General features: G+C 39.8%; 1 protein-coding gene across 2 annotated transcripts; it reads right to left on the minus strand.

Annotated features, from left to right (window-relative positions):
• Positions 1-587: 587 nt before the first annotated feature.
• On the minus strand, positions 588-17,956 carry tmem164 (transmembrane protein 164). 2 transcript variants are annotated; one of them, XM_007545882.2, is made up of 7 exons: positions 17,430-17,956; positions 16,943-17,311; positions 6,463-6,512; positions 4,074-4,140; positions 3,051-3,129; positions 2,124-2,224; positions 588-950 (listed from the first exon to the last, which is right to left on the minus strand). In XM_007545882.2, exons 2-7 carry the CDS (start codon positions 17,303-17,305, stop codon positions 744-746), a joined length of 867 nt encoding a protein of 288 aa, XP_007545944.1. In that variant the 5' UTR covers positions 17,306-17,311; positions 17,430-17,956; the 3' UTR covers positions 588-743. The 2 variants fall into 2 exon arrangements, with proteins under 2 accessions (XP_007545944.1, XP_007545943.1); XM_007545881.2 differs by having other exon boundaries at positions 16,943-17,954.
• Positions 17,957-25,282: the final 7,326 nt, after the last annotated feature.

Raw genomic sequence — 25,282 nt, forward strand, 5'->3', positions numbered from 1 at the left:
TTAATACAAGAAATGTTGTACCCCAAGTATATTTATGGGGGCTCCTGCAGGTCTAGGAGGGCCCTAAGGAGCTGAGTGTAACCAGCATTACATAACTTGTTCCAAGACCAAATCAATGTCTGAATAAGTAATGACAAATTAGTACAAAAAATTTTATCTAATGTGAATTAATGATATTTTTGTTTGTATTTTTTAAGACTACAGTTGTGTGTTTAGGTGTCGTCAATAATACCTTCAAAGAGCATACAGTTACCTAGTCACAATAAATTGTCAACTTTAAAAAAAAATTTAACACAAAAAACAGAAGGGGTATGCTGTGGTGGCGCAGGGGTTAAGCACAGCCCGTTGCAGGTTCGATTCCTGGCCTGGCGACCTTTGCCACATGTCTTTCTCCCTCTCTCATTACCAACTTTCCTGTCAATTAACTATCAAATAAAGGCCACAGGAGCCAATAAAACCTTTAAAAACGGCGGGCCGCTGGTGGATTGCCCTGCCACCGGGCTTAGCAAGTTTTCTGGGGGAAACCCTGTCAGTGAGTGCATGTCCAGCTGCTTAACAACCAGCATGGAAACTGTACACACAAGTATGTATTTGAGCCACCAAGAATGACATGTGGGTTTATTGGCCCCTGAAAAGCTTCCCCTCGGCTCAATGGAGCTAAAAGACTCCCGAAAACGCAGATTAAAAGAAAACAAACAAACAAAAAAAACAAAAACAAAGCCTCGGGGGGTCAGGGGGGGCGTCTAGTCGACCTTCTTGCTGCGCAGTGGAAGCGTGTCCAGCAGGTATCTGCAGGCGGAGCCGCTGTGCTGAGAGAGGAACGTCAGGAGCTTCCCGTGGAGCAGCGTCAGAGCGGTCTGGTGGCCCGTCGCCCACACCCGGTACCACGGCCCGTAGAAGGGATCAGACACGGCCGGACACAGCATGTTGTTCAGGTTGACCTCCGTCGCCTGGGGGGTTTCGTGGGGGAGAGAGAGAGAGCGGGGACAGGTTAACTGGGCGTGAGACCTAATTTTCATGTTAATGGTGATTTAAAAAAAAAAGAAAAAAGAATTATCCACTTGGATGAGGCTCTGGCGAATGTCATGCTCGACTTAACTGTGCATATCTTTATGAATCATTAATTTCCTCTGGATTTCTGCTCCAAAAAGCCCCCTTTCCCCCGCAAATGGAATGAGTGATGAGTTCACCGCCTGGAAGTCGTCCGTAACTTATCATTAGTCTGCAGAAACTCATTTGGCTGCCAAATGATTTCACATCTTGTTAGCGCTGCAGATTTTCTCTGGATTCTTTTTCTTATTGCTTAATTGGCTTCATAGCTGAATGAGAAGATAAAAAACAGACAGATTGGCTGGAAATCCTCAAAAATATACATATTTTTATTTACTTAATATATTTTTTAATTTCATATTCATTTTTATTTGTATTATAAAAAAATATTATTTGCTAAATAATAATTTATTATATTTTTTGTTAAAACATGTTTTAATTTTTTTCTTTAAACAACTTGGTTGCACATTCCTCTGGACTGGAGTATTTTAACTACCCAGTGTGCAGGTATATATTGAAATCTTGCACTTACTGTACAGTACTTAATTTTTTATTTTATTTTAATTTTTTTTTTCATATTTTATCTTTATGCGAATCCTTTGGTTCCTACAGTTGCATAGAAATGTCCCCATTGTGGATCAATAAAGGATATTTCTATTCTATACTTTAATAAGTTTTCAGATCATTTCAGCTGAAAATTATTTACGGCTCTTTTTGCATTAATTTCTCTTCTCAGTAAAGTAGGAAATAGGTTGAATTCAGCAACTGACATTGCACTGATTGAGGGAAGAAGTCTAACGTTTGCTTCAGAAGAACCATCTTTATTTCTCTTCTTCTTTGCAAATCTATCATACTGCTACAAATTTAACAGATTTTACTCTGTAAATACACCTAAATCAACTATAATTTCTCTTCAGAACTTCCAGAATTACTCATCACCAAACTGTTTTGAACCTAATCCGCTTTTGTGTTTCCACAATTTGCGGCTTTCCTCTTGACTCTAGTGATGGAAGAAAACACGCAGGCCGCAGAGTGAAGTACCACCCGAGCGCCTCTAGAGGGCTCTGTCTTACCAGGCCAAGGGGCTGCAGGAAGATGATGTGGTAGAGAAACAGGATGCCAGTGGAGAGCAGCGCCCACCACATGTTCCCCAGAGGCTCAGGCTGGTACACACCTGCAAGAGAGACAAGAGCTGCCGGTGAAAAATCTCACACAGTTTGAAGGTTAAGCAGAGAGCAGGTGCATGATATGCGTCTCGATCGGCGACCCCGGCCACCTGTTAGACATCCTGCTGCTGCAGCATCGAGGAGCCGGCTGGTGTGTCTGTGTGCTTCACACTGGTTTTTCCCGTTTTCTCTTTGGCAGAATTTTCAGGTGCCACAGGAAGAACTCTCACTCTATCAACGTTACAGATGAAATTTTCTATGTTTGGCTTTCGATGAGACGCCAAGAATGAATACTGAGTGTTGGTATCACTGTGGTACAAACCAGATGATGTTCTCCAGCCTTCTGTCTGGCTGAATGTTGCCCTTTGACATCCTGCTTGCTGCTTTGCGTTTTATCCAGATCAACACAATGTTGTGAATAAAATCTAAACCTACTGCATGTCTTCCAGTAAAACTATGGATTTTTCCTCAAGGTCTGCTTATTTGCTTCAAACCCAAAGATGAGACACGATCAATTTCTGCACTGCAGTTCCTGATGCGCATAATATCTCTGCACCCTGTTGCTATAACGACAGGAGAAACAAAAACCTCTTTTTTTTTTCCCCAACAGAGGGAAGCAATACGCAAAATATTAAAGAGTGTGGTATAAACCACTGGGTCAACAGGGTGCCATCAGATGCTTGTTTACAACAAACACGGCAGTGACGTAAACCGGAACCTGTGTGCGCAAAGTCACAACAGCAAACTGCGGCATCATCAACAAAGGTGCAAGTCATTGTGCCGCCTTAACTTGGGGATGTGGGCCTGTGTAGAGACCACATCACTGCCACGTACCTCCTTTCCTCATGAGGTAAACAGGCACCCAGTACATCATGGAATGTTGGATGTAGTAGATCTCCATCTCAAACGGCAGCTGAGGAGCAAACAGAAACATCAATCACGTCAATGTCTCTCTCTCTGACATTATTGGCGTACTTCTCAAAGTGCCCAATGTTTTTGCTTTTTCAGACATTAGTGAGGTAAAATGCATCGTATATATCATTTTCGACGTTTGCTCCTCGCGCTTCAGAGCCGGTGACCAGATCAGATAAGATAACACCTTCATGGTAAAACAGAATGCAAAGCAGTCTGCTGCAGCCGTTCTTTCCTGTTTGGGAACCTGATAAAAACTTACAGTTGAGAAAGACAAAAACACATATTTGCATCTGATATTAACAGTAGATTTTCTAGGGGTATGAGTCAGAGTTTAAGCTGTTCAAAGTTTCATTTCTCAGAAAGCAACAGAGGCAGCCCTTATTAGCTGAAGTGAGGGCTGGTTCACTTTGGCTCATGTATAGAAGCAGTAAAGGTGTTGAAGGATGTTTTTTTAAAACTAAATAGCTAGTTATTTATTTACCATACTAAACTTTGACTATTCATCCTAGATTTTAGGGTATTTATTAAAAAGATTGTTCAAACAATACTATGTTCAAGTTTAGGCATGTAGTTGTGCTCTTCATGTCATTCCCTGACTTAAACTGGCATGTTCTCTGGTTGTTCCCATTTTGAAGAGCAACTATAAGAATCAGAGAGACTTTATTTATTCCAAAGCAACATTAAATGTTGTAACTCATATCATACGAGCACGTTCAAAGAGACGCTGTGACCTTTGACTGAAGACTTTTGTGCTGTAACAGTCTAATGACCGTCATAGCATGCTAACAGCTCTATTTCTGGGCAACATCCTGGCAATCCACCTCATTTGCTTTTGCCGCTAAATCAGTTACTTCCGATACATTTTGCCAAACAGAAAGTAGGGGTGACAATAAAACTGGTAGAGATAAAAAATAAATAAATAAATAATACTTATGTACTTACTAGCCTGGTGTTGACTATAGGGAACACTAAACCCAGCAGCGCTCCATTCAGCATGTGAATATGCAGTCTGAAAAGATGCAGAAGAAAAGTGGCGTTAAAGAGCAGAAAGTGAAAACTGATAGAGCAGCAAGTTGTTTTTATCTAGAGCCATTTCTGATGAGTCTTTGTAAAAAAAAATAAAAAAAACATCCAGAAAAGCTGCTGGCAGGAAACATCAAGCATCCCCTAACCTCTGCAGCTCTTCCTCCTGTAACCTGGATTTCCAGTAGTTCAGCCTTTGGGGGGAAAACACACTGATTCTTCTTTAACCACACTTTATTCATCAGCCGCCCTACACAGTCTTGAAGGCCAGGAGGTCGTGTCAAACCACAGCCCCGACATGTCCGACACACAAACTGCTCTTTTTGTCCAATGAGCCAAAATAACTGTTGTGACAGATAAGGTCATTGGGAAAACAGAAGTGCTGTGGGACTGTCACTTCTAATACACCCAGCTGTCAGTCTGAGCAGCCTCCTCACTTTCTATTTTTGTTTTTTAAAAAGCCACTTCATTCTAATTTAAATACACCATTTCCTTGCGCTAAATAATGAAGGAATGTGTGTTTGTGACGTAACCAAAACCTGCGTCACGAACTACATTTATGGAGGATAATCTACATTTATGGAGGATAATCTACATTTATGGAGGATAATCTACATTTATGGAGGATAATCTCACACCCTTTTATTTTTAATATCATGTGTGAATAATTAGACAAATTCTGTGTAGCTTTGTCCAGCAGTTACAGTCTAGTGAAGACCATAGCGCTGTAGGTTCAAATATTCATAGATTTGATGCTAGTTATTGTCCAATTAGGTTATTAGCAAACATTTTAATTAACCTTCTTGTTCATTTTGTTACATTTTACTGTCCAGCTAAAGACACCCAAACTGGAACTGTAAAAAGTTCTTTAAATGGAAGCAAAAATACAAAGCTAGCAGCAGGTCAAAGCGCCAAAAACATCTTACTGGACACTAGCCACAGATCCGAGATTAACCACATCACTAGATTCTATATATGCAGACTGGTTTGGTCATGAACTTGAGTAAGGGTTTTCAACTTCCGACAGAAAGGTAAATGCTTACTCTTTTCTTTGTCCTTTCTGATCCGGTGTCACTTTAAACCCAAGACGCTAAAAGTGACATGGAATTCGCTTCTTGTTCAGAATAAGGTCAGAGGTCAGGGATTTTGCTGCGCATGCAAATGGGGCCGTTCCCTGAAGCGACCGTGTGAGAGCGACGTCGCCCTGGAGAAGTCATTTGGCGAGTCGCCGTCTTTGGGAATTCAAAGATCAATGGCTTAAATCCCCCGGGGAACGGAGTCTAGCACACCAACTATGCGGCGCTTTATTCGCAGGTATGCTTTCAATCTGTTTCTGCCGAATCTATATGAACGCAGGATTTATTGTTATTCTCTGGGCAGCTGCTATTCTTTACAAAGGAATTTCCAATTCTTGAACTTCAATGTATTTTTCTGGGATTTCATGTAATAAAAACTAACCGGGTTGTGAAAACCACAGGATTTTCAAGCGCAAATTTGAATGCCACAAATTTGCATTTAGCCCCTTTTTAATGGACAAGTGCTCTTTCAAAAATACGTTGAAGTGTGAGTTTGCCACGTTTGAGGAATGTGAGTACTTTTACGAGGCAGTGTAGTTTGATTAAATCGTATTACTAATGTATTTTATGATGAAGAAGTTGCGCAAAATGTAGGACATCTAATCAAAAACCAGTTGAGAAGCACTCTCTTTACATTTACAGCAGAGGTGGCCACTGCCATACAAATACCACGCCGCCTCCAAGAAAGTTTAAAGGAAATAAAGTTGTTGCATTTTCTTTTCAACAGCCGAGTTTTTTTTTTTTTTTGAATGGGGCAATATTTCATGTTTTTCCTCCCATTTCAAGAGTGCACACTCATATTGGCCGACCACTCACTGCGATTGTTCCCTCTGCTGAATTACAGAGTGACCCGGCTAGGATTTATTTCAGAGTAAATTCCACACTGTCTTCCCCGCCGGCTAAAACCTTCTCATGAATAATTAACCTCTCTGACCAGAGGAGGTTTAAAGGAGAGACTATAAACCCCAAACCAAAGCGTTGCAGTAAATCTCCGGAAGAAGCCGGCACACTCCAGCGAAGCTTACAGGTCATAACAATCGGCGATAATGACGATGCCTTCAGGATGGAAATGAGAAGTACATTCACGCTTTTACAGCTAGAAGTCCCCACTGGCACGTTTGTAATGCGAGTGGATGACATAATACAGGAATCTCAGCCATGGGGCTTTTCCTTTCTCTCTTAGTTCTTAAAAACTTTTGGCGGACTACACGGAAGAGGGTAAACACACTCACCGAAACACAATCATCGCTGTTTTACACGGCGGGCAGGCCAGCAGGAAGATCTGTTGGAGAAACCACAAAGTGAGATTGAAAACCACCCGACATCACATTCAGCTCAGACGGTCATAAGGAGCCGCTTGAATGCGTTAAGAGCTTCCTGCTCTTAGCGCTGCAAGCAAATATACAGTAAGAGATTTTAACGAGGCCTCCAATCAATGAAAATAAAAAGTTTTTAGGCTGAGACAAACAGCGACAACCCAGACTGCTGCACAGTGGTTTTTAGAGAAGTGCCGTACGTCTTTATCTGTAAGGTGAAAGTGTTAATTTGACACATTCATCACTTGGATTTTAAAATCCTCTTCTAGATATTTGACTCGGCAACCTGCCTGGTGATGAAGGCTGCAGAGCAGCTGCAGAGTAGCCTGCTTTGTGTTAATATTTGCCGTCGGACGGTGTGTATGTTTGTGTGCCGGGTCGATTGAATCGAGTCGGTGTCTTACTGCTTTGTGGATCCTGGCTTCAGCCTTGCCGATATGATAATGATAACGACTGCTACTTTTACACCTACCTCTCAGTGAGACAATAAATACATGACAGGAAACAGTTGCCATCTCATTTCCATAGAGGCATCGCCGGCCTGTTACTACAGCTCAAAAGAAACGGCTGTGGGATATTTATTTTTATCTTTTAAGAATAAAATCGACACGTACTGATGAGATATTTTTAGATAATAATCTAATGACCTACTTTGAGGTCAGTGGCTTTATGTTTGTGTAGCTGTAGCTGCTGCTGTGGGTCAAAGGTCAAGTCACCTCAAGATTTATCCCATTTTTGTTCCTATTTTGTTCCCGGTGAACAAATAATTTCACAACCAGAAGTTTAGCTTTCGTGGTACAACATATTAGGATAACATGGCACTGTGATATTAGTATTGAATATTGTGTATTTTAATTGCAATTAACATTTTATTTACCAATATATATATATTTTAACTATGCTACTTTACTAGCTATTGCTCTGGCATTTCTAAAGCAACCAGTTCATTCATTTTCCTTGGTGCTGATTGGCTGAAAAGCCCCAACAGCTGAGATTCTGTTAGCTTAAATGCAATTGTACAAAAACGGCTTCAACTGTGTAGATTAATGGACATTAAGGTATATTTGGTGTTTGAACTCCCAAAACTAAGGACATTGGGGCCGATTTATCTGTGCACCCCTTTAATATACATATAGAGCAGGTTGCCTCGATATTGATAAATGGATGATAACACGGATGTCCTTCAGTTACCATTTAAAAAAAACAAAGATGGAAAATATTCGGTTAATGCGACCACTGCTTTGCCGAACTGATGCATTTTCCCTCCCAGCTGTACCACCGCCGCTTCAACGTTTGACATGTCCGCCGTTTTCTCAACGTCTGTTTTGCTTCTTCTCGTCACAGACCGGATGGGGCGGAGTCACGTGACTGCAGACTGTACACATAGCGCAGCATCTTAAAGGGACAGAGCCAAAAAACAAAACAAAACAAAAAAAAGAGACAAAAACGACTTAATGTTTTTTCATTTAAAACACCGAAAATGCTGACATGAGCAAACTGACATCCGTCATTGTCACAAATTTCATTGTCTAATCACCTACACAACTGAGAATGTGTAGGTGATTAGTGTAAAAGATCTAGTAACCCCAGTCAGTAACTGTAAAACAGAAAACGGTGTAAAAGTGCAAATGAGAAAGACGATAACATCCTTCTTCACCCTGTTAGAGGCAGTTTTACACCAAGCGGCCATGTTTAAAAGCTACAACATAAAGTGGAACGTGTGTGGTATCACCACGGCTGCACGGTTCACAGCCTCTCCTGTCTGGTCTGTACGAGTAGCAGATTGGATGCATCTTTTAAGTTCAGCATCAAAGGGAAGACAAAGGTACACAGGCAGGTTTTAGCGTTGCCCGGAGAACATGCAAACGGCGTGTTTCCATAACAACAGTAGGAAGCTAAGGGACGTCTGTGGAGACAGACTGAGATAAATAAGAAAGCACCATGTGACGCCTTGTTAAGATGATCTCAAAGGAGGAAATAAAAGGCTTCAAACTACTCTGCTCATTCACAGCAGCAGCATCCTTTTAGTTTTGGACGAGACGCTAGCTAAATTGATTTAATTTGGTTCTAGGCACTGAGATTGTAACTCTTAGAAAGAAAGGAAGGAAACATTTGACTTGTGTAAGATCTTAACAGAAAAAAGAAAAATGCAGATGCGTGCAATGTATTGCATAATTAGCACATTCTTTTCAGTGGGAAAGAACTTCTCTTTCCAAAATTCAGAAACAGACTTTCTTGCAAATAAAAAAAAAAGACCAATTATTGAACTGTAAAGAAATTACTTAAATTCTTAAATATGCATATGTTTACCCTAGCTAAATCTAAACAATTTAGTTAAAACACGACAAGAGAAGGGAGGCTTTTTGGCGTTAACCCCAGACTTCTGTAAGGCCTTGAACAGCAGAAATGGTACTTGAGCAATCTTTATGGTGAAAGATGATCACACAACATTATGATCCAAGTTCATCGACTTTTATCAACCGGCTTAGAAAATAGCTTCTTAATTTCCATCTTTGGCTTTGTTTTCGATTTTAAAAGTAAGTTTGTTCCCGTGTTCTTCATGTTAATAAAAGTTCTACTTTACGCCAATGAATAAAAGATCATTTTCTTTTCGGGTTTGCCGAGTGCAACAAGCAGCAGATTATTTTCAGTTGTACTCACTCAATCTTCTCTTTGTAACTTGCGGTTTGTTGCAACAATTTGGTTTGCTTTGTGCCCAGAACTTAATTAGATACAGAAAAGCAACATATTGGAGAATTTTTAGCCACGCATAATGTGTCTCGCATTTGCCTCGGGATGTTGAGACATCTGTTATTAAATTTTTTAAGCCAGGTTATGAGGAAAGCAAAAGGTGTTCTAATTTTAGTTAAATATTTCTATATGTGTGATGAATTCAGAGGTTTATCTATAAAGTACCACTAAGAAAAAAAATCACCAAATGTCTTATTATTCTCTCTTTACCTTTCAGAAGATCATAAGGCTTAAATAAGGTGTACATCACAAAACATAACGATGATATGAAAGGTTTTTTTTTTCCACAAGACCCACTATAAATAACTAATCACCTCCTATGGCAAAAAAAAAAAAGTAAATAAAAAATTTCCATTTGAATATTTTTTTTCAAATTGTAGTTTTGAATAGAAACCACCTGAAAACTGTCGGCTACAGTGTTCTGACACTGTTTGCAGTAAAAATTGCCAAAAAACAATTTTTCACCATATTCAAAAAGAAGAACTGTTCTTTTTCAGTTTCACCATGACAGAAATCAGTTCACATTGTGAAACGTATGATTTCCAGACCAGGGGGAAAATGAGCGTGCAGAAACAAATCTGATCAACTTCAAGCATCTCATGTTCAGCGCGAGTGTGTGTCGGGCGAGACACAATACCGACGTGAAATATTTTACAGTAACGCCCAGCTGAAGTCACTCATTAGCCTTGGGCCAGCAGAACATTCTTCACACTTTGTTACAAAGGGAGGCGAGACGGGAGTGAGGAGACGCAGAACCGGCTTCAGTCTCAAGTCATGAGATCTGAAAAGTGAGAAGGCTACATCCTCTCTGTGCAGCAGAAGCGTCAGATGTTTTGGCCAGACCTTCCTCTTTTCTGACAGGGTGTGATGCAGATGTACTCAGGTCTTGTTAACGCCCGAGGATCTCTCATTTAGAACTGGTCTCACCAGTAAAACCAGTCTTTTCTCATACCACATGTAACATCAGCGGCTAGTTAGAAGACTGGAAGATTAATACCTGAACACCAACTGGAAAGTCTTTAAAAGAAAATTAAATCATTATTAAAAAAAAAACAAACAAAAATAAATTAATAATGCTAGGTCTGATGGGGGCACAAGTAAAGCCTGGTGGCCCGCCAGACTTATAATTCACTGAGGGAAACACTGCATAGTAAATACACTAAAACTCTGTCAACGTTACAAACTTCTAACTTTGACTCGGCCGTAGAGAGCAATCTTTGTGAATCAGTTACTATTTATATCAGAGATGTCGTTTTGGGGCCAAATAAAGATCACAAATGCTCTTAAAGGGCCGGTCGTGCCAGAATCCATTGATAAAACTTCTTCACAAGCTGTTAAAATATCAATGAATTCTTAAAATTAAATATTATTGAACATCTTTTCAGTTCCTCCAGGATTTTGCAGTTCTTTTTGAGACTTTTTGCAATAAAAATCAAAGTGTTTGTGGTACTAATTTAGACACATATGCAGATATTTGTACTTATTTATGACGGTAAATTTTGGCTTTTTATTACTTGCTGTATATAATGGACTACAATCTGACATCAATTAAGGCTGAGGCAGTTGTTTAGTACAAGTAAGAAAGTTTTTGAAAATTAGAAAAATCTGCAATAAACTCCCAATCATGTATTAGCACAAAAAAGTATGGGGATTTGTTGATGTTAGCGTGAATTTCCATGATAATCCTCAGGAAACTGGTGGAACTGATTGAAATAATTTGGCAGTAGATAGATAAAAACTGCATCAATTTGATTGATAACATAAAATATGAGCACACTGAGTGTTTAGTCTAGAACGTAGAGGGCCACATAAAAAGCTGTGGCGGGCCGAATTTGGCCCACGCGCCTTGAGTTTGACACCTGATTTAGATGATATACCTCCTCTCCTCTGTGTCAATAAAGTCTGAGTCACTGACGTATTCAAAACAGGAACATTTAACAAGGTTTAAAGTACTTTTACATAAATTATGAAGTGTAGTTGCCATTACAGAAATACTGGTTATACAGTAGTTTGATTGCTGAAATCAGGGCTTTTTGTTTTCTCTCTCTCCGACAACTGAGAGGCTGGAAAAATACAACAATCAATATCTCTGTATCAGGAGAATCATTTTGATATTAGCTCATGCAATTTATATAAATCAGCCCAATTTTGGGTGGAAATTCACACAAGAAAATTGCTTTCTGCTGGAGAAGCATTCAGGTCACATAGTCACAACAATAAATAAATCAATCGACTGACAACTTAATGCTGAGGAATCAGTTTGCTAATTAGTCTGAAAGTTGAATTGTCTTGATTCACAGTATCACATGTGCAAAAAACAATTATGATTCTTTGTTTAAATCAGGTGATATTTTTAAGTTAATCCAGTGTTTTTCTGTAAAATAATACACATCTGATCGCCCCTGTCTAACAATTTAAAAACAAGAACTTGAAGCTACAGAGTTAGCGTTTAAAACCGCGATGAAAAAATAAAACACACACCTCAAGAGGAGCAAGAAATGAGCACCAGATTCATGTGCTCCGATCAGCATCTCAGCCAGCTTCCTCATCTCCTGCAGCAATATTATACAATAAGGCTATGAGCATGAATGCATTTATGATAGTCAAATCAAGCGGGTTGCTGCTGCAGCTGCACTATTAAAAAACAAACAAATAAATCTAATGGGGTTTTTTTCTTCTTCTTCCTTCTGGAAATGAAATACAATCTCATCTCAAGGCGCACCAGACTGAAACATGACACAACCCGTCCTCTCTTTTTGTCCTGTGTTGCTCTCCGTCTGAGTCCTGGCTCAAATTAAACGGGATCTTCTATGTGCAGGTTCCAGGTAAGAGCGAGCCGCGAGGGCAACGGTTAGTCAAAGTCACGGATGGAGAGTCCCAGAGTCCTTGAAGGCGACCTGAGCTGCACTGGTTGTTGGCGAAGTAGACGTTTAAATGCCACATTTGCACTAACAACTCTTCAGCTGCCTGAATATCATTTCAGAGACAAAATTAATTGTTTCCTCACTGCTGCCGACCTTTAAAAGTGGAGTAAAGTTATTTACCAAAGACTATCAGTTTGTAGATTGGCATATCTCAGCGTAGATACGTTTTTTTTTTTGTTTTTTGTTTCCCCCTCCTATTCCAACAAGGAGAGCCATGTCCTTCCAGCCTTATCTGAACAACTGAGTCAACAATCCACTCAGCTGGCTGTTAACGTTACAGCTGATACCGTTGATACCGTAAACATGGCCAATGAGACTGACACTGCCTGCATCTTGGTGATATCTTTACTGGAAATAAATTGCAAAATCTTATGTTAATTGTGAATCCTTAAATGCATTTTGTTTTAAATCCAGCAATCCCGATTTTCTTTGCTATTTCTGACTTAATTTTGAACAATTTCACACTTTTAAAAGGACTAGAACATGAAAAATTGGGACTGGCGATATGGACTTAGAAATTTATTGCAATATATAGAGTTATATAATTAAAGATGATTAAAAACTGTTTATTAGTTGTTGTTTTTTCTTTTATGTAACTATATTCCCATTTCAGACAGGCTTCTTCAGGATGTCAATTACTTAAAAAAGTGATTTATGTCACTAAACTGCACACATTAACCGTATTTAATCCTATTATAAAAATAGCAAAAACATTTCTGATCATACCGTCAGTTTTGTTTTTTTCATTTGCCGTCAATAGCTGAAATTCATCGCGACGACGATACATCGGAATTCTTATCACGATAAGAAATTTTTCACGATAAATGATCCGATAAACGCCCACCCCTAATGAAAAGCCAATTTTCTGCTAGAGCTCACACTTCTGAATTCAATAGAAAACAAAAGAAATACAATATTACTTCATTTCCTGTATCATAGCTTATGTAACTCACCGTTATTTTCTTATTTATATTAAAAAAAAGTTCACTAAAGCCTTTGTGTGGTGCAATACAAAGGCACCACACAAAGGTCATCAGCAGGATGACCTCGGGATCATCCTGCTGATCCAGAGGTCAGATCAGCAGGATGAATCTTTTCCTGCAGTGTGTGAAAATATTTCCCATCAGCCCACCTGATTTCTGCAGGAAACTCTCACGTGATCTAAGTGGAGGTTTACCGGGGAGATTTAGTACACAGGGATACAGGCACTCAGGTTATTTAGACATAAAACACATAATTTTCTTTCACCTTTACACCTGAACGTGGTTGATTGCACTTCCACAGTGATAAAAAAATAAAAAACCTCCACCTGAAGAAATTTTGGAAAGAAGGTCTGACCTCCTTGTTTAGCTGACAATCTGAGTTCAAAATCCAAAATTCAAATATTTCTGTTGCTAATTTATTTGTCTAAGGAGCTCCACCCAATTCCAGTGAAAATGTGCCACAGTTAACTGATAAGCTAGTCCGTGACTGCTAATCTGATGGCACACATACCAGGCGTCCACGTTATGCTCAGAGGGGACGCATGTCACTTATTGTACACTGAACTCATTCCTACTTTATTCAAGCTTCCTTGTCCTTTTTGCTGATATGAATCTTGACCTTTTCCACATTTGGTGACGACAACAGGACTTTATGTGATAACCTGGCACATGATCTCTGCACCAATTCCAGCTGAAGACGTTTCAAGACCTGTCTAAGATTGCTGTGATTGAAATTTAAGAGCTGGTAAAACTTTAAAATCCACTAAACCTCTGACTTCATAGTGAGTCTCACACTGCATATGGGCCTCTACAGGTTTAACAGTGGCGAGCTTTTTCTGCACTGTGAACGTAGCATCGTACGGGTTGGCAACGGGAGCGAGCCAGTGGTGAGGACGAACACCGTCCACCTAACTAGCAATGACCTCGCACTTATAATCACAAATAGGCTAGCTGGAAAAGATGCACTAGCAGCTTGTTAGCTGTAGCTTCTGCCAAAAAAGATGTCTGTGTGCAACTCAAACTTTTGCCTGAGAGAAAAGTCCTGCTGGGAAAAAATATAGAAACTATGTAGAATATTTGACAGTAAATAGCGCTGTCACAACAAAATCTAAGACCTTTGATTAACTTATTTAAGCCCAACATACATTTTTAATGAATTTAATACATTTTAAGGCCTTAATTTTAGATACATGAAAACATATAAATTCATGTATTCTGAGCTGAATTTTTAACTCTTAAAATTGGAAGACTTTAAGACATGTTATGGATGCGTGAACACCTTGTAACACAGAGCGGTGTGCAAATAAAAGACACACACTCCAAGAAACACACGAGGCTGATCAAGGATAAAGTTGTGAAGTCTGAAACAGAGTGAAATAATAATAATAAAATAAATAAATACTCAAGCTTTGAGCATTACATTAAGCAATGCTCAATCCATCATCTGAAAATGGGTCGAGAATAAGAAAAGCGGACAAGAAACTTTCTGTAACGCCGGAGAATATGGTGAGAACCACAGGCCCCCCAATGCGTATTGGAAAACTTAACTACCACATTTCTCATTCTATAAAAATATCCTTCAACACTCAATATTTAAGACTAACTACCACCCTGAGCCCTGAAGAGACCAGAGCAGCTGTTACTATGGAGGTGTTTTCATTTGTGATGGAAAAGGATCAGAAAGGGATTTAAATGGATGAGCCACACCCGTTAGGATATGAGGAAGCGTCAGTACTGCAGGAGACATGCAGCCCGTAAAAATACACATCTGATTCTGTGGTCCTCAACACTGACGTTAGCCAGCCTGGATGGAACAAACACAATAAAAGTCCTTATCCTGCTCAAAACACATCACGCCTTTAATCTCATTCCAGTCATCCTCTGAAGGAGTCCAACTAATGAACTGTTGACTCTGCAAATAACTACAAAATACTCATCCAGCTGGGGAAGCAACAGCTTTGTGGTAACACGACACTTATGACTTATTTAAACAAACTCCTTTGTGCAGTTTCCTTCTCAGAAACAACCCTGCTGACCTTGTCCGTCAAACATTGATGGCGTTTTTTTTTTTGTTTGTTTGTTTTTTTCCTACCATAAGTCAATTTTTCATCACATACCCTGTAAATCATGAGTGGGCAGCGGCAACTGTGCTGGCACCGCATCAACAACATTACTCATCCCTCTGTATTTCATTTCAACACGAGAACAGGATCCAGGACAGGATGTGGAGGAAAACGTGCTGCAACCGGTAAAGCTGATCAAACCTACGGAAAATGACTCCATCCTGCACTGCTTCTTTAAGGAGATGCAACCATGTCTTTCCACATCGCCCTCTCAGTAATAAATCGCTATCTGGGACTCAATCAGACCACACCCAGTTCTGGTTGGACGCCTCCAGGGCTCACAGCATCCCAGCTCCAGCTTTACATCACAGACAAGACGGCGGCTACAGCGATATAGTTTGCACCAATTAGATTTTACCAGGCTCCAAAGGGCTTTAGATTCTTTAGCAAAGGTTTAATCAAATGATCCTGCATCAAAACGACATATCCACAACCTTGATCGGATTTCATTGATGTTTTTGCAGTATTTCACTCGGAGATCACAAGAAAAACCGGATGATTCCGATCTCTGGAGAATCTCCGATTTCAACAATACTTTGGTAGAGATTGGAGATACTACAGTCAAGGTCAAGGTCATGCAATTGAAATATTTTACAAGGTTGGAGGCTTCATTTTCAAATTATGCATGCTGAAATAAATTCCATATTTGTGAAACCTATCCAAGGGAGGTAACTGGTTAACCAAAACTGAATAGATGAGGCCATGCCACTTAAATAATTCACTAAAACAGCGAATTAATATAATAAAAATCACTGATCAAGTCTTTCCTGGCATATGCTGATTTGGGGTTTTCCTTGGTGCCACCTGCCAATTCACGTTTTTTCTATTCCCAGAAGTACAACGTGGAAAAATCAGAAGAAAAAAAGAGAGAGAACCTCTACCACATGCAGTTGTTTTGAACCAAATAAAAAATATGAAAGATTAAAAAAGAATCTCAGAAATAGTGCAAAAATATGTGGTTGATGTGTTTTTAGGTTGAAAACAATTGTTATTTAATTTATTTAACAGTGTCAAAAATATGGAGGAATATTTTATATTGGAAAATATTGGTTATTGGTCATAACAGCTGTATTAACATCGGGCCAAATTCTTATATTCTCCTCATTCCACCCTAAACTTGCATGAACATTTGCCTTTACTATTATATATTTGCCAATTTTATTTGGTAAATATATAATAGTACAACAAACACAGCAAGCATAAAACAATTTGAAATCCACCAAAGGCTTTTATTTATGGCTGATACAGAGGTTTTCTTTGAGCAACAATCTGCCAATTTCAATTCTTTCCTACTTACAATGCTACATAAAAGAAATCAAAATGCTCTGGACAGAGGTCAGGACTCTTTGACCTGTCACTAACAAGTCAGATTCTGAGGACTGGCTGAGGAATGCAACAACAACACAACAGAAGAAGTTCACGTTTGAGAAACCCACATCCAGGAAGTAATTGCTGCTTGTAAAAATGAAACCTAAAGTGTTCCTCCATTACAGTTTACACCGGCTGAGGCTGGACCATCACTACTCAATTCAATACTTCAATAACAAAAGTCTTCAGACACACTCGTTGAACAGTTCTCAAATGTAAACACGCATCACGACCAGCTCATGCCTACCTGAGTCATGGTGATTATATGGCAGGGATTCAGAAGATAAATCACAGTCTTAGTCGCAAACTTGAACCCGACTTCTATTCCAAAAGTCATGCAAAGAGAGACCAGCAACAGGTTCTTGCCCAGACTGTCCTTCTTCGGCTTCACGCAGTCCCCGCCGACAACCCTGAACTCCTTTGCAAAGTTTATCTTCTTCAGTGCAACGCCGACCTCCAGCAGCGAGATGAGGAGGATGGCCAGGCTCTCCACGATGCGCTGCTGGACAGGGAGGAAGGCTGCGCACTCGGGCCCCCCGTTGCCCTCAAACTTCGGGTCCACCCCGCCGTAAATCCAGTCCAGCAGGCTGTATATGTTGTACCGGGACATGTTCCTCTTTTCGGGTTGGAATAGATACGAACAAGATGGGATAAAAGACGTCACACTGACTTCTTGGCGAAACATGTACAGCGGGATTTCCTTGTGGTTCACTCCGTAGTAGACATGTACTCACCTCCTGGGTGGATTTCAGATAGCTAGCCCGCTAAACTACCTCATCCGCAGGCGGAGGAGGAACTTCGGTTAGCGACAGGAGGAAGCTGTTGTCAAGGCTACCCGTCGCTGGTGTTTAATGTGGAGCAAGCCTCTCTCTCGTTTCTCACGTTACTCCAAACAGGTTAACTCGTCGGGCTCATCTCAAGGTAATGAAAACGCTGGTCGCCAGCTACCAACAGACGAGTCATGTTTGGAGCAGGTTACCGGACGCTGCGTTAGCATGTGTAACCACCAATACACCACACAGGTAGCTAGCCTAGCTTCGGAGCCCCACTGAGCTGCTGAAGAGGTGCCGCTTGTTATCGCTTCACCCGGTTTTTAGTTTCGCAGGCTGCATTAAATTGTCACTGAAAGTCACGATTCTACAATTGCTATTCATAAAAGCGTCTTTTCGGATTCATTATTAACAGTTGTGGGGATATGTTAAGGCTTACACCTGCCGAGGTAAACCACTGCCTTTGCGTCAAAACTACCTGCAAGTCAACGCTTAGGACATAACTGGATAAATCAACACCGCCCTATGTGGTATATGTAAGTGGTGCGTTCATTGGGAATGAGGAAATTTTCACTTTCTTGAATCTGTTAGAGCAAATGACTTTATCACGTTGACAAAGTCATTCTAAACCACAGAGACGTCTCTAGATCGAATAGACATTTTATGTAGGGACCTTCCAGCGAAATAATACTAGCACTATATAACCAACGTCTGATTTTGCAGATGCATTGTGAGTCACATCTAAAAAAGTTACACCCACTACCAAATATACAGTACAGTTAAAATTCTTTTTAAAATCAAATGTGTTAAGCTTCTGGGGACAAAGGTGCTGTTTTTTTCCCCCCTGATAGTAACATAGGTTAGAGTTGTGAAACAATATTTTTTGCCTTCTGACATTTCTTCTGTTTTTGTTTTTCGGCACACCTTAATGTTTTTAGATAATAAAATAAAGGTTGACACCTGACAATATAACACAAATAAAATGTTGCTGTGAGCTGACAATTTCTTTTAGGAGAGGAAATCACCTGATGTAAAACGAACTGTTGCCTTGCTTGATGGTAACAATTGCCATCAAACATCTGTTATGCCTGGGGCAGCGAGCCTTTTTATGTCGTGAGTAATTTTAGTGCACTTTGCTTTGCAGAATCGTTTCAATTATGCCACAAAATAGTTTTCCTGTCCTTCTGTTTTTTTCTGTTTGCTTAGAGAGCGCAGAGGGACATTTGCACTTGTTTCGGTATTCATAAATTTTTACTTGATTTGAAAGTGGTGAATATTGGACAAACTCGGACAACATCACTGGAACGAGCAGCTTTTTTGATTAAATACCAATGATAAGTAAGAAGAAAATTAATTTATTTGACATTTGGTATGAAAAAATTAAATTGTATTCATCCTATATGAAATATACTGATTTAAGCAGTTTCTTCCATTATATTACAGAATGTTAAACATAACTTTGAAGGCATGCAACATCAGACATAAGGTTCCTTAAAGTCCAAGTATTGAAGGAAATTAGCCATAAACCTCTGTGACATAAAATGGTTGACAATCTGTACAGGAGTTGTTGTTTATTCTCTGTGGTAAACAGTATTTATTCTGACACCAATCCTCTTGTTACTGAATTTGGTGGTAACTCAGATAAACACCACAGTGCCAGGTTATAGATTTGGCTGCAGATCCACTGCTTTGATTACTGGAAAGAAGGATGCCAGTGGCTGGCTCACTAGTACAGACATCACTATGGAGACCGTCAAAAACAAAGTATTGCTTTACTTGTTGTACTTACGGTTGTCTGCAGCACATCCTGTTATCCAAGGGACAAACATTCGTGGGAAACAGCCACGGTTGCTTCATGCAGCTGAGCTCTGTGCTGTTGCTAAACCGATGGCAACCGGTTCCTTCATGAAAAAGTCACTTATCATCCTGCACCATCAGAAGTTATCTTTATCTTAAAGGAAAATAATATAAGCCCCACGTTGTACTGAATGAAGCCCCAAAAATACATTCTTTCCCTGGAGCAAGAAAGGCTGCTGTGAATGTGTGTGCAGCCATTCTCTTAACAGTTAATAGAAGGAACACCATCTTCCATTATTTTGTTCCCCTCAAACAAGAATGAAAAACATTAGGAGCCACATCTACAAGCCTTTCACAGCAGGATGTGTGTCCATAAAGCAGAGTTCTCCATGTTCAAGATGCTGAACCAGTAGGATATCCTCAGCGCTTTTGGCTGAAGTCTGCCATCACCATGGCTACCAGCAGACTCACAGCTCATTCACCTGTTTATCTTATCAAGCAATAATAATAATGGTAACACTTTATTTGATGGAGTGTGCATAAGACTGACATGACACTGTCATAAACATAAAGAAGTCTTTATGAATGTTTATGACAGTTGTCATGAACTATCATTCGGTAAATAATGACACTTTTAATGCACAATTGTTCTAAAAGTTGCATTAAAAGTGCCAACTTTGCATTATTTTGTAAATTATGATAATTTAATGCAAAGTTGGCATTTTTCATGGACTTTCAATGCAACTTTTAGAGCAACTTTGCATTAAAAGTGTCATTATTTACTGAATGACACTTCATGACAACAGTCATAAACATTCATAAAGGCTTTGTTATGTTCATAACAGGTGTTATGTCATGTTTATGACTGTCATATCAGTCTTATGCTCACCCCTTCAAATAAAGTGTTACCACAATAATAATAATTAAAAAATACTTACAATAATGGTCAAAAAGCACATCATAAAATCTGTAAGATTAAGTTAAAGAATTACTTTTAAAAACAGTTTCATATTACAGCATTTTATGAGATCAGTGAAAACTTGAGGCATGAACAGAAAATGCGTAAACGCCTGACAGCATTTACAGGAGCTGCAGTGTCTGTGGAATTGTTTTTGCCGAGTGTTTCAGCTGAGTTGCTGTGTCTTCACTGGCCGGCACCCTTCCCTCATTCAGCAGTCTCTCCCTTTCCGCGTCGCTGCCTTCATCGTCCAGGTTCATCCTGGCGGCACATATGGATAATATGGATAAAAGTCTCTTCACTTTTTAAAAAGAAGCTTATTAATTACAAGAGGAAATAAGGGCAGCACTGGTAGAAGTAAAGTGGAAAATGCAAAAGGACAATCGAGACAGAGAGAGAGAGAGACAGAGAGAGAGAGAAAGAGCTCTGTAAGTTGGTGTCCTTGGACCATGCTCTGCAGTGAGCTTTTTCCTAGTGGTGAGTAATGCAGAACAGTCATTTGTTAGGAATGCATTAGACCACAAACATTTTCAAGCATGCGAGGGGAGATAGAACATGTCAGACAATGGTACAGGGACTGGGCTAGCACAGGCTGATGGGGGAAAAAAAAAAAGATATTCTAAATGAGAAAGCGTTCTGACTTTGGCAGGCTACTTCTTTTCAAACGACCACAAACTAACGTTGCCTCATCAATGCAGGGTGTGTGCGGTACATGCTGTTTGAAATTAGGTCCAACATTGAAGGTACGGACGTCTGTGTCGATGTTTGAAAAGAAAACGTTACAGCCTGGACGGTGATGGAGCACTGTAGCATCAGGGTTTGATTTGTACTGTGACACGTACGTAGCATCTCTCTGTTTTCTCACAGCTTGCCTCACAACGTTAACGAACCTGACAGCAAGAGATAATTACTCTCTTACATAATTCAGCGAATGTGCTCAGAAAGGCCCCGTTAGGGAGAGTTATAAGAAAAGTACGCATGAGCCGTGATTGAATAGTAGCACAACACCTGTATGACAGCAATTGTTTTTCTTTTTATTATTATTTAAAAAACAAACAAACCTGAAAGTCATGCTCAATGCGTTTTCGGTATCCATTTGCGATCCCGTTACAGCTATAGGTCTTTATAGGTGTAGCTTGTTTTAGAGGTTGTCACTATAAAGGGGGCGAATGCAAATGCACTTAAAAAAAATTTAAAGCTCAGTGAACCATCTGTTCTTTTGCTTCCACTTCACCATTCTACCCTACTTTTTTTGTGTTAGCATATTGCATGAAACGTCAATAAAATACATTAAAGTTTGGGGTGGAAAACGACGACGGGACGTAAAAACTGAGAGGTGTGACTGCAAGGAAGTAAACGCAGGGCAACACTCAGCATTTAAAAGGTTGTAAGTACTTCCCCATCCCATGAGGGAAATTACTGTGGCTATCATTAAAGTCCAGGCTGCTGTTTCAGGATCTGAAGGCGAGCAAAGAGAGAGGACCGGAGATCAGATTGGCCTTGTAGCATGTAATCCTGAGGGATAAAAAAAAAAAATTAAAAAAAGTGAGCTGATCCTCAGACAAGAAAAGAACCGACAGGAGCAACTTAGGCAAATCACGACCCTTTTGGTCTGGTTGAAAGAGGCCAATTAGCTTGAAACAGAGAGAGGTGAGGATGAACAGGTGGATTGGGAGCAGAAACTGTGTGTGTAGCCTCCAGCTACACACACAGGTATTTTTTTTTTTTAGAGAGATTTGAGAGCATTTGTAATTAATTTTTAAAGGTTCTGGTAGTTTTTTTTTTGTTTTTTTTTTTTAAATAGAAAACAGAGAACTCAGAGAGGATATTGCAGTCTAAACGTAATACCCATTAGGGATTTTGTCATATTGATAAGCCAAAATATGACTTAAAGTTGTATTACTATTATTTGTTATTATTTAAGTGTTTTACTGTTTAATATTTTATATACCTCTATTAAATGAACTATCCTATGGGGGGTCACTTGGGGAGCCACAAGTGGCTCTTTGAACTTTTCACAATGGCTCTTAATAACAGTGTTAAAAATAATAAAGAACCAGATAATATTTTTAAATATATTTATTGTAACAAATGCAGATTTTAGCCATTTTTTTCATGGAATAATTGCATTTAAGTTCCACAACAGAATTACCAGCAACATGCTTTTAGAAATACTTTTTTTTTTTTTATGTAGTCATTCTCTTTTAGTTTTTATCACTTCTTTATTTACGACCCATAGATGTAAATAAAACAGTTGTTCTTTGAGACCATGAAACTTATTTCCTGCAGTAGATGCTCATTAAAACTATAAGTCATCTTTTTTCAAAAGGTCACGTTGCGGCTCTAAACAAGTAGCTGGACCGAGGACAAAAATTGTTCTTTGGATTGTAGAGACTAGAGACCAGTACAGGGGATTTTGATGCACCACCAGGGGGCGATATTACCATTTTCCTACGACATTTGTATTGTAGATTCCTCTGGGTTCAAAAAGGCTGTGCTGCACTGCAAAGTCCAAGGTCCTAAAATGCAGGGGGGGAAAGAAAGTTGCTTTTATGGACATCAGTTTGCTTCAACAAAAAATGTTTTATCATTTGTTTTATTGTTTTGAAATAATTAATCTTTTTACGTAGTGCTTGCTTAACATTTGTGTATGGCTTACCAATTTGCTACATAAGCTTCAATGCTCAAATTGTGCTTTAAATGCAGTTTTGTCTGTTTTTCCAGGACGCTCTGTTCGGCTATAGAGAGAGAGAGACAGAGAGAGAGACAGAGGGAGAGAGAGCTGTTTTCTAACCACATGTGTGAACAGCTGGACCTGAGGCTGCAGCTTCTACATGGGCGACAAATAAAGTATTTGCTGCGTTTCGGGTTTATGTTTTGTCAGAACAGTGCGAAAATCAATCAGCTCCTGCGGGGGCGGCCGGCCTCTGATAGGCCTGCTTGTCTCCTCACAGCTGAGCAGAAGTCAGTCGAGGATATTAATCTAAACATCAGTCATGCATGGGGAACACCCCACGAGGAGAATAAGCTTGCTCATCCATGCGTCTCCTGGGGGAGGTATATGGAGCCTCAGATAGGAGGAGGAGCTGTCCTGGTAAGTGTGTCGGGGTATCGTCTCGGGAGACGTAATGTGGGCCGACTTCAGGTCCACAGACAATAAACTTCCGAACAGAAAAGGCTGGCACCATCACGTCCTGAAATTTGAGCATGGCCCACTGGACCACATTATAATCCTTGCTGGAAGAACGTCAGACGGAGCCGACAGCACCGCAGTCCAGACGGTGACCCAGAAAGGGACAACATGTGTCCCCCACCCCGCATCCCCTCTTCAAAGCGGGAGCAGAGGAATGCTGTATTTCCGAGTCATTTTCTTAATGTAATTCATCTCATTGCCGTCCACCAATCCTCCAGCCATTCGAATGAGCCAGACAAATAACAACACACAATGTAGCATCACGCAAGAGCAGACGATTATTCATTACCTGCCCCCGTGTTGTGTTGGATTCTCTCTGAGCAAAATTAGACACCATCTCCTTCGCCTCTTTGCTTCACTTGCTCGTACCGGGTTGTGTTCCCAAGGACAAGTGGCGCTCTCGGTTGATTTCTCCCTGTGCTGACTGCTTGGCTCTGAGCGCAGATAATCCAACATACCACAACTGTCCTGTTTCTGTAGCTACCAGCTGCAGGAACACGTCAACAGTCAATTTTAACTGGCAAATCAAATGTATAACCCCAGCTGAAAAATTACTATAGGGCACTGAAGCACCTGCACACATGGAAAAGCTAAGCAGCTTTTTTTTTTTATTTTTTTTTTAAATCTGCTGTACTGATACAAAAAAAAAGAGCCATGCTAAAACAAATCTTTCAACTTTCATCCAAAATGATCTGTTAAAGTTTGCGGGTGTTGAAGGATCATCTGAAAATGGACAGAGTGTGGTACAGCTGCAAATATGTCAAGGCGGAGCTGTGCACCAAAACTGACAGGTGTGGGCATGGAGGACATTAATTATACTAACTCTGGTGGAGCTACAGAGACACTCAGGTGGAGTATTAGTCACATACGTCAAGCTTAAGCAATAATCTAGTTTGCAGTTTACAAGCCACATAGAGGCAGAGGTGGGTAATAATTAGCTGCATTTACTCAGATGAATGTAAAAAATACACGTTTCTTTGTTCTGATTTTATTTTCTATCTGCTGAACCCGTTGTATAACTTGGAGGTAAAGAAGAGTAAGAACTATATATTGTTATTGGAAGTGCTTTACCCTCTTTTGACATTTATATTTTCTACTGTATGAAAATGTGTTTCATAAGGTCTATATATGAAAAAAAAAACAAGTATATGGAAACGTTTCTTCCACCTCAATTTGTTATTTTGCATTTATTTGTATTCATTTTAATCTTTCAAAAACCCAGAATTTGCACATATTTTGTCTGTTGGATGACATTGTTTGGAAATATTAAGTCACATGCTCTGATCAGTAAGTATTTTACCCTAGTGGATAAATGAATATCAGGTTTAAAAAAAGATGTTAGAGGCTCCGACAGAGTTAAAACTGGGGTGGAGTTTCACCTTGAATTGACTTGAGCTGAATGAGATAATTATCACCATTTTAGGTATTTCTCAAAAAAAAAAAAAAACACTAAAAATTATGCATCCTTTAATAAAATGCTACAACCCCCCCGTACAAACAGCCTGTGTAGCTCCGACTACATTAACAGCCAGCGAAGATGCAAGTCAGCTTTCCTCCAAGTCAAGTTTTCCCCAGGTCATAACATATTTATTTCCGAACCCATTTGTAAGTCATCCATGTTCTGAAGCCGTTGGGACTTTGCTCGCTCGAGCAGCAGCAGAGTGCAGACAGAACTCAAAGGGAGACAAACGCCCTCATCGAAACGCCTACACCAGTCAGTCCGCCCGCTTCAGAGATCCGTGGGGATTAGGAGGCAAATCAGGAAAGGACTTCTTTCCTGACTGCCCTTCGCTTTCACTGATCAAAGACGGGGGCTATTCATATAAAAAGCAATCACAACAGTCAATGCTTACATAACCCATTTAAAAT

The sequence above is a fragment of the Poecilia formosa genome, unplaced genomic scaffold (genome assembly GCF_000485575.1).
Source record: "Poecilia formosa unplaced genomic scaffold, Poecilia_formosa-5.1.2 Scaffold14, whole genome shotgun sequence".
In the NCBI taxonomy this organism is placed as follows: Eukaryota; Metazoa; Chordata; class Actinopteri; order Cyprinodontiformes; family Poeciliidae; genus Poecilia; species Poecilia formosa.

Bases quoted from the DNA above. Each gene is read 5' to 3' on its own strand.
- tmem164 (XM_007545881.2), bottom strand. From the start codon at position 17,380: ATGTTTCGCCAAGAAGTCAGTGTGACGTCTTTTATCCCATCTTGTTCG. The intron at 2,225-3,050 runs GTACGTGGCAGT...TCTCTCTTGCAG, and splicing joins TTACCTCATGAGGAAAGGAG to GTGTGTACCAGCCTGAGCCT. The intron at 951-2,123 runs GTAAGACAGAGC...GAAACCCCCCAG, and splicing joins TCCTGCAGCCCCTTGGCCTG to GCGACGGAGGTCAACCTGAA.